The sequence below is a fragment of the Bactrocera latifrons genome, unplaced genomic scaffold (assembly GCF_001853355.1).
Source record: "Bactrocera latifrons isolate USDA-ARS-PBARC rearing strain unplaced genomic scaffold, ASM185335v1 scaffold_175, whole genome shotgun sequence".
In the NCBI taxonomy this organism is placed as follows: Eukaryota; Metazoa; Arthropoda; class Insecta; order Diptera; family Tephritidae; genus Bactrocera; species Bactrocera latifrons.
The window spans coordinates 185,495-196,080 of record NW_017535241.1 but is presented as its reverse complement, the minus strand read 5'-3'; the positions used below and the strand labels follow the sequence as shown (position 1 = coordinate 196,080).

Here is a 10,586-nt window from a genome sequence, read left to right as displayed (position 1 = left end):
CTTTGGTATATATAACCCTATATCTGACTCTTTTAGTTTTAGGACTTACAAACAAACGTTATGTGAACAAAACTATAATACTCTTTTTAGCAACTTTGTTGCGAGAGTATAAAAAGAATAAAATTTTTTTGTAGATTAGATTAGATTAATTATTTCATTAACTTTGTAGCTGCATAAATCATCAATAACTATGAATAAACATGTATATTTGACACTTAACAACTAGTTTTATAATACTAATTGATTTATGGAGCCTTCAATGCTACAATAACTACCATTAATATTATTTTTTCATACAAATTGTATTTTCTCGTATGTATGTGTATATGTGTACGTATGTAGTAATAAATGTATGTAGTTATGGTAACTCCCCTGCAAGCGCCAATTACTATTATTAACACCAAAGAATAAAAGCTTCATTAATGGATTTATTTTTGGAACTCATCTTATAACCTTAAGCTTTGTTTGCGTGAATACCAGTGCAGACACATAAATATATATGTATGTATATGTATATGAATATCAAGCTATTCACGTATATTGTTCTAAAGCACATGATCATTTGGAAAATACCCACAAAGAACAACAGTCCCAATAGTCAGCAAGCATCTCTGATACAAGGTTATTTGGTAAAACCAAAACAATCATCACAAAGGCACGCATATTTATACATATATGCACATATGCACATATGTATAAATTATTATATATGAATGTATGTAAATACAAAATTAAACATATTTTTTCGCTTTTATTTTTAGCTAAAAATCTGTAAGTTAATGATGTCAATTTATAAGCCAGATTGGCCTATAAAACCCTGCTGGCTTGACACCGTGAGAGGGGGGAGGAAAAGCGGTCAGACGATCGGCTCAGCGTTTATGCTCACGTAGAGAACGCGAAATAGCATGTATAAATATACCGCATGAATAAAGTCGGAATCCCAAAATGAAAAAATGTAAACAAACCCGCTAACTACTCACCTCTATGTGTTGTTGTTGCTGCTATTACAGTCGCTTTTGGATTCGGTGATTTTTCTTCCACACCGCTGTTGCTGATTATTTCGCGTGCACTCTTGTTGGTTGGCCCAGCAGTTGCCGTGGCGGCTGCATTGGCCGGTTTCAATGCGCACAACAACAACAATGTAGTGCCGAGTAGCAGCAGCGGCAGCGATGTCGATGGCAGCGTCATCGTGGACTTGCGCGCAGCGACGCGTGTTGTGGCAGTGAACTCACAGCGTTGACGGCGATTGTTGGTGTGTGACATGACGTCACAATCGGTTGTGTTGATGATTGTTTGGCTTTTGTTGTTGTTGTGGCTACTGCTAACGCAGTCGGTGTTAATTTGATTTATGACACTGGCACACATTTTTGCATCTCCGATTTTTGGCGAGCGCATCCAGCGTGTTAGTGAGTGACTGTGTATATATATATGGGCGTGTGTGTGCCGGTGTGAGTTACGTACACTTTTTTCGCTCAATAATTTAATTAGCGAAGTCTTGTAAAATGAGCAATTACCGACAGGGTGCCTTAATAGCTTTTCTGCAATAAAGAAATTAAAAAATTGTTAATAAATATTTTTTTGTGGGTGATATGTAAATATTTATGTAGCTATGTATACTCGTTTATATATGTGTTATGTGAATTTTATTAATATTTCTTTATTAATTTATAACCTATTTATTTATTTAATAAATATTTTTTTTATAAATTTATATCACATATTCATTTTATCATATATTTTTCATCATTTTAAGTCACATAAGACTTATTTTTATTAATATTTTTTTATTAATTTATAACCACCATTAACTGTAATTATGTACTTAAATATTGAATAAATGTACATATAAAAATGTTCAAAACTGTAGACTTGAAAATATTTTTCCACTAAATCAAGCCATTAATTAAAATATCAAAACAAAATACTATTTTTAGAGAACAAACATTTTTTTTTAATTTAATACATTCAGCTTCAATAATAAATTGTCTCCCGTCTGATGTTTATATCAGCAATAAGCGTCGTTGTCAACATTGCATAGTTATAAAATGCATTAATAACACGAAATTAGAAAAAAACCCCAAAAAAAAAACAAGAAAAAAATATTACCTTCGACTACGCCCAACTAACAGCACCCTTAACAGGTGCATTTATTATGACATAAAAAGGTATAAATATATCTATCTTGATGATGATCGGTAAATTTGTATGACAGCTATAAGCTATAGTGGTCCGACCTGAACAATATATTTGGTAATTGTACTGATGTCTTGAAAAATAATCTACACCAAAATTTGTAAAGATATCTTGTCAACCAAAAAAGTTTTCTCATACAAGAACTCCATTTTGATCGATCAGTTTGTGTGACAGCTAAATACCTATGTGCTGAAGTGATCCGATCTCAACAATATATAATATATGATTGTAGCCTTACTTTAAAGTGTTAGATGGGTTTGCGGCTTTCAAAAAATGATTTTTTTTATTGTGTTATTAAATTCTACAAAATCTCTAGAATATTTCAAGTTGGTCCGAGTATAAGTTTCAGGAGTTACAGCCCTGAGAATTTGTGCGCTCGAGGCTGTCTAGGGTAAGTGTAAGTCTTTAAACGCGTTTTTATCGAAACGGTATGTTTTGAAGTCGTTTGGCAAGATTTCACGAGAACTATTCAACCAATCTCCATACCATTTTGTACAGGTCTTTAAGATACAATTTTTAAAGATTTGGACGAAGTAATTTCTTGAAAAAACAAAATGTGGCGAAATTTTCACTGAAATTTTTTTTGTTTTGTAAAAATGTCTGCTAAAAATCCAATTTTCAGTTTTCTTCCTTCGTCCAAGTTCTAGATTAATGCTGGAATTAAAACTCGAATTTTTCACTTTAGATGATCCTGTAAGTAGTAGTCCTGCCAACACGGGCGCATGTTTTTCCAAGCGGTCAACGGAAATGGTGTCGCAATGGCATTTCGGAATTTCGTTTGTTTTTTTTTATTAAATATTTAATTTTTTATATGGGGAAAAAATTGTTGAAAGGATAGTTTTTCTCCGAGGAAATCCATGTAACGCCTTAAGCAATAATTTATGAGAAAATTCGTGAAGAAAAAACACTTGATTCCGATCGTTTAGTTTGTATGACAGACTATATACTAGTCCAGTATCGCTGGCTCCGAAAAATTGACCACTTTGTGAGGAGAGAAGAAAGAAAAAAGAGAGATCGTTATCTCAAAAACTAAGGAGCTAGTTTCCATTACAGTTAAAAATTTTGCAATACTTTTCTCAATTTCAGCTTTTTAGAGAGGTGGCAATGTTGTGTTCATAAAATGTTAAACAAAATACTACCGTAATAATTCGTATCTGCACTTTTTAACGCCATAAGTTCGGCATTTATAATATTTATCTTAACTCCACTATTTTCTAACATTTGGCAACTTTATTCTAAAGTTTAACTAAGTTAAAAACTGTTTTCTCCTGATTTTCTTTAATGTCGTGTTAACTAACAATGATAATTTATAATATATTTCAAAGCTGTAGGTTTTTAAGTAGTTGGCCACTCTATAGGAAAGTAAATTTCATTTAAGAATTTCTGAATATTTAAAGAAAGTATAGTATGTGGTGAAGAAAGTAAGGTAAAGTAAATGGTTCTAAACAGAGCTCAAAAGTAGAATGAGAAAAATTTCAAAAAATTTATTTCACGATGTGTTTGTTATATAGATGGCAGCTCTACAAGCAGTATTCAATATTTTCGAAAATATTTACCGAAAGGAATTTGCTACTAGAAGGTGGTTCAAAGATATTAATGAGAATAATCATAAAATTTAAAAAATTTGTGAAACTCTTTGGTGTTGTCTTGAAAATTTTAAAGTTGGAAACTTTACTCGAAATATGTCATAATTGAGGATTTTGTTTTCCACATTTTTTATTTTTAATTTTATACATTTGTATAATATAATTAAATGAAGCCTTTTCCAATAGTTTCGATCGGTTTGTGTTCCAAATTGTAATGTAACTACAGATAGGTGAGAACTCTTCTTAAAATATATTAAAATGAAAGGTTCCGAACATTTTTGTATCGTTTTGGGTTCCAAACTATGATATAACTAAAGAAAGGTGACAACTCTGCTCCAAAACCTACTAAAACTAGATTTTGCTGGAACACTTTTCTGCCCATTGTAGTTTAAATTTATGAAATAGGCATAAAAAGGTGGCAAATTCTGTGCCAAACTTGGTCAGAACGAAAACCTCTTTGAATGCTACGATTATAGATTCCAAACGATAATACCTTAAACTCTTCCTTCGTAATAGAGTTTAAACCTTATTAATGATTATGCCTCATCATCGTGCCAATCAGGCACACTTTCTTAAGATATCAGACTGTAAATATACGTGACTAGATAAGAAGACAATCAACTGCAAAAAGTGCACATCAAGTCACTCTGCCGACGTCTAGTTATTAAGAGCCTTATGAAATAACTTATATCACACAGTTCATGAGGGAGTAAATTGACTGACTGCCTTTTCATAGCTTAAATGACTCCGGTCATAAAAAGATCTTAATCGGTGTCTTTATTTAAAGTGGCAACTATGCAGGTTTAAACATGCACGTATCTAGCTAAAATAACTTGTTGACAGAAGTTGTTGTTATTGTTGTAGTTTGTTTTACTAATTTTACGCTTGTCAAAAGTGTGAAATCCGTAATTAAGTAATAAAGCTATAAACGAATTTAGCGAACAAGTTGAATGCAAGCACGAACAAACAAAAATTACAAAAACAAACACACCAATGAAAATAACAAACAACCGAAAAGTCAAAAGAGAAAGGTAAATATGCAAATATGAATGACCTTGTCACGAAATGCGAAACAATTGATTTGAAACAATTCATTTTGAAGTGTTTAAAGAAAGTTGTAGCTGATTTATTTCTTTGATGTGGTGGAGTGACGGTTTTAAAAGTAGTGAAATCGTGCGTATTTATGATTTTTAATATTGTTAAATGAAATTTGGGTACGTAAATAGTAGTATTTCTGATAGATAACTGGTAGTAATAGTAGTAGGTAAGTGATAGTATAACGGGTAGGATATTGATGAGAAATTATGGCAAAGCTATAGTGAATTTATAATTAATTTTCATTGAATTTGTCAATGATGTAATTGACTTCAGGTCATTAGTAGACAGCTGGAAGCATTTTTGGTTGACATAGTAAATTAATAACAAAGCTTTATAAGTGCCCTAATTTTAGAGTGCATAAAAAGGGTTTACTATGCTTCTTCTTTTAACCATGATGGCAGAACAAAAAACTTAACCTAGACTGCTGCATTCATACGACATCTACAATTATCTAGATCTGCTTTGTATAACTTTTACTTTAATTTACGCTTTGTCACCTTTCCTTCCAGAGAACAACGAAATAGTGGGAAATGGGCGAAGTGGACAAGGGCGCAGTGTTAAGCATCCGTACGGATGAGTCCAAACTGGCTTAGTCAAAGTTAGTGAAATAATGTCTTGATCCCTTAGTGGATTAGTGGTAGTAGTCGCCTTTTTTCATGACTTCTTTGTAGGGTGGTTTTTTATAGAAAAATTTAAATTGAATTATCTTGAATATTTAGAGTATGTCAATATGTAAATAAAAACACATATTGAAAAAAAAAAAATTTATTTGAAAAAATTCAATACTTTATTACTATTAGTCGAAGTTGGAACCTCAAAAAAATGCACGTCATTTTTGCTCTTGATGTTATCTGAAATCAAATATTCATGCTTATTCTTAATCTATAGACATGCCATTCTGGTCGAAACTACTGAAGTTAAATTTCAAGAGTAAAGAACAAAATGGCGGACTCTGAAAAAATAGTCCTTTTATTTTAGCAAAGAAAAGGTTGTAAAATAAAAAGTTAGGGGGAAAAAAATTCTCGTTAATTTCGACGAGAACTATAAGTGTGTGGAATAGCCTGTTAAAATTTGAAAGCAATCGGTACAGTAGAAAAAAAGTTAGGACCCCGGCCGACCAAAAAAACTATGTTTTGAGAAAAACGCATTTAAAGTTCAACAACTCCGAGAGAGAGACGCGCTCTAAGAAACTCATTACAACTCCCGAAATATTTCGAGTTTATGCCTGAAGTTTTTACAGTATATTCTCAAGATATTTTACTTTCAAATTAAGCAAAAAAATTTTTCGATTTTTTGAACCCAAGTTACCAGACTACTACCTTAAATATAATAGGATTCTTTTGAGAAGATGCTCTACGAGATCGGATTCGGTGTCCAGGGAATTCAAAACACAAAACAAAAAAAAAAAAAAAAAGAATACTGCTGGGTTGACTGATTTAAAATTTCATACTTCCTTCTTAGATACAGTTTTTAGGTAATGAGGGAATGCATTTTTTTTTCATTGGTAGTGTTTTTTTTGCGTGGCGGGTCCCAAACCCAGCGCACAACCCTATGTAGGGGATATTTCGCCTTCTCACTTTAAGTCGCTTTCAAACGGATGTTCTTAGGCTACCCAGAGGATACTTGGTCAAAGACTGAAAGTCGTGAGCTGCTTGAGTCATATGTAAAATAATCTCTTTCGTGAATGGCGATCAGAGATCTTTCCTACTTCTACACATGACTCCACCCTCCTAAAAAAAAAAAATAAGATGGAATGAATACAATTTTTGATGATAATTTAAATTTTTACGCCACTCAGAACATTATCCACAAAAAATACTTCTTTTTCGCAATTCGTCACTTTGTCACAACTTTAATTTTACTAGGACTTCGATTATTATTTGTAGCTATCTACAGTTACAGCAGTTTTTGGTTTTGCGGCTTGAGATATTTTTAAGCAGAAAACTTTTCCTCACCGCTAGACCACTTTTTAGTAGAAGCTTGATTGCGATCGCCTACGATATCAAGAGAATCCAAAAATTTTCAAAGTGAATCGCTGATTATTAAAGTACATATATGTTTCGTAAATGAGAGTTTTTTTTATTTATTATATAAAAGCCTCTTTAAAACTATTCACAAAAAACGAGTATTTTCTGCCTAAAGTGTATTGAAGCAAACGGTGGCAAACTCGCTAAAATGAAACTACTGTGGATAAGGTTTTGAACTTTGTTAATAAGTAGAGACACCTACCCTTGAACAGTTATCACCACTTTCTTCTCAAATGACTTAACATCATTTCTCAACTTTATGCTCGAGTTAGGTTAGATTTTCGGCGCTTATAGCAAATTGATTGAAGAAGTAGTCGTACTTTTTTCAATAGCCTGTTTTGGACATATCACGGGTGAGTCGTGTCAAGCTGTGATGTTATTTTTAAGTAAGCTCTGAAAAGACTCTTCCTAAAGTCATATCGCAACGACCTTGCTTATGTGGACTCATATTTCGTAGTTGGTAAAATTAGTAAGGTCATTTCTCTATCAATAAAAACAAATTCCTAACAATTTACTTTTCCACCTTGCCTTCATATTATTAAAAAATCGCTAATCATTTATTGCAATAACAACAACTTAAGTTTGTTGTATATTATCAGCGTCTAGCGCTTGTTTATAAATATTTACAACATTGCGCACGTGATAAGCAACGGCTAATACGAGACAATATTGCTGAGCCACATACACACGCCGACCAAAGTAGGTATATGAGTGTGACGTTTGCTTTTTTCGCTCAAAATATTTTCACGCTTGATCTCATCTGAGCGTTTAGCTGTAGTTTCCCAGCCACCGCTCATTCCATTAGCATCACTACAAAAATCTTTAATCATTTATAATCGGAAGTCGAACCGCGCGAAGAGTGCTTCCCCAATGCTAATGGTCACCAGCTAACATAGTTCAAAGTCATTGAAAATCCCAAACTATGACGTTTTTGCTAATAATTGCTCATAAAGGAATGCATACGTATGTTCCACATGAGCGTATATATACCATATACATACCATAGTTAGTTTGTTAAATTTGTTTGTTTTTTGAAAAAAATTATACTAAATATACTATTATACTAAATGCATATTTTTAAATAAACTAATGCCTATTAATTTATGCATTTATAAGACTAGGCAAATAAAGCAATTTTATTAGGCAAGTTTGCACTGTCATAAAGATTGCCGAAGTTCAAGCGAAAGTTATGAAACTAACATGAGTGTAAGATTACTTAGTGAATATTACAACGTGATAAGCTATTTAGGCAATATTATTCATTTTCATTTGTTGTAATGTGCAATATTACCGAGAATATCCTAATACTACCGGGAAATGAGAATTTCAAGTATTAGATACTCTATACAAATATAGTAATATCCAAGACTATATTGCGTATATGGAAATTCTCAGACTTGACTTTCATAGGAAGTTCTGAACAGTCCATAATACTACCGATATATGGGTAGTATATCGAGGATTGAAAATTTGAAGAACTAGATACTTATAGTATTGGATACTTGTAGATACTTGAGTGCCCAGAAGTCGTCATGATACATTTTTTTGAACAGTCTATATGCAGTATTATGCAAGTATATATTGTGTATATGGAAATTCTGAGAAGTTAACGGATGATATTTGTCTATCATTGGTTTTTTTGAACAGTCCATATTTCTTAGAATATCCTAATACTAGCGAGTATTGGAAATTTGAAGTAATAGATACTTGTAGTTTTTGATACTTGCTTGATACTGGTTGATGATACTTGTCTGTTCTAATATATCTTTTGAACAGTCTTAGGGATTGTTCTGAAGTATCAAAAAAATTTAACCTTTTAGGTCTCCCCTCAGACAAGTACCAGGGCTTGTTAACGTCCGGTGTTCAATTATTGTTTTTTTTTTTTAATATTATTGCCAGTTTCAAAGTAATTGCATACTCATTCTCATTAAGGGGTATCATGAGTTAACGGGTTTCAAAAAATTGAACATTTTATTGTGTAATTTAATTCTAAAACATCTCTAGAATATTGTCCTAAATTCAAGTTGATCCTAGTAATGGAGTCGGAGATACAGCCTTGAAAACTTTGCGCTCGAGGCTAGCTAAGCTAAGTGCGCCGTCTTCAAACGCGTTTTTCTCGAAACTGTGTTTTTGAAGTTGGTTGACAAGATGTCTCCGGAACTATTCAAACGATCTTCATAAAATATTCCCAAAATTGTAAGAAGAAATACTGCCGAGGTCAGTCCTGGTTGCAAATAAATCCAGGTCGGATCGTGACACAAAAAGTTTAAAGTTATGCAAAAAATGTTCATATTATCATTATTTCTGTGAGGAACCATCTCTCTCTTGAACCTTCCTCTACTTTCTTTTGAACCAATGTATATCACTGTCAAACGTTCTCCAAGAAGAGTAACGGAAAAAAATTTACGTAATTTCTATTTCAATCATTCTTAGGTCTATAGTAACAGCAGGTGTTATAGATACCTATCAATCAACTGGGAATTGACGAATCGAACAATATATAAGAATTAAAAATGCACAAAACAAAGAGAGAGAGAGAAATACCTTTAAAAGGGAAACTCTCTCACATCGTTAGAATGTATTTTTTACGACCTGCACGGTCTCAAATCAAATGAGCACTAAAGTGGTGATAGCCATCCATCCCATAATTTTAATAGATCGTTAGCTGCATGTCATAAAAACTTAGAGCATGAAATACTCGCAGCTCATGTAATTTTTTCTACACTTTACTGTGATTAAAATTTAAATCCATTACTCACATTCATACTAAATACCGATCACTTAATTATAGTGCGACGAACTTAAACCTCCAATGCATAATTCACAGAATCTATGCACTAGCTTAGTAATAGGTGCGTTTAACCGCATTTTTTGTTTTAGAACTTGTGAAATAGTTAGACGTACGCAATTCATGGGATTTTTTTCTTTTTTAGGTAAACCTAAAGTTAGTTAACCAGTCACGCGCTTAGACAGCTTGTGCTGGTGCGACTTGCCACATATGGACAAAACTCACTTACGCAACGGCAAGTATGTAACTACGTAAGTGGAAGTAACAGAACCACCGAAGATCCGTAACTGGGGCATGGCAACCACTTTACAACACTATTAGCAAGTTGTTGTTGTAAATTTTGTACGCTAGCTGTACGTCGGCGCTGGCCTGAACAGCTCAAATTATTCAAGATGCAAATGACGATTTTTAACTGTTGGCGCATAGCGAGCGGCACAGTGTTGTGTGGAATTATTGGAATTTGGCGCAACCATCAGTTTTTGCGCGATATTTTGGAAAAATGTTTGTTTACCGTTGAAAAAAGTTTAAAAAAGTAATGCCACATGTTTACAATGTTTTATACTATTAATGAGACAAAGTAAATGAAATATTGTAAAGATACGAAAGCGGTTTGAAGAAAACTTGAGCACGATTTGTTTTTTAATGTTGCCACTTGTATTGATTTTTTCTACCATTAATTTGACAAATAAAAGAATACATTATAAAGAGACTAAAGTGATTTTAAAATAATTTTCGCTTAAAATTCTTTTAAAAATGTTGCCACCTGTCTAGAATTTTGTTGTAATTTTTTCTTCCATTAATTTTAGACAATGAATAAATTTAATATCTTAAAGAGACAAAAAAATTCTAGACAGGTGGCAACATTTTTAAAAGAATTTTAAGCAGATGTGTATA

General features: G+C 32.6%; 1 protein-coding gene across 2 annotated transcripts in view; it reads right to left on the bottom strand.

Annotated features, from left to right (window-relative positions):
* Nucleotides 1-10,586, bottom strand: part of LOC108967075 — a 38,600-nt gene that overhangs the window by 19,251 nt on the left and 8,763 nt on the right. For both annotated transcript variants that reach the window (XM_018930318.1, XM_018930319.1), the window contains exon 2: nt 981-1,538. In XM_018930318.1, the coding sequence (XP_018785863.1) occupies nt 981-1,395 (415 nt within the window). In that variant the 5' untranslated portion in view covers nt 1,396-1,538. The remainder of the gene's footprint in view (nt 1-980; nt 1,539-10,586) is intronic.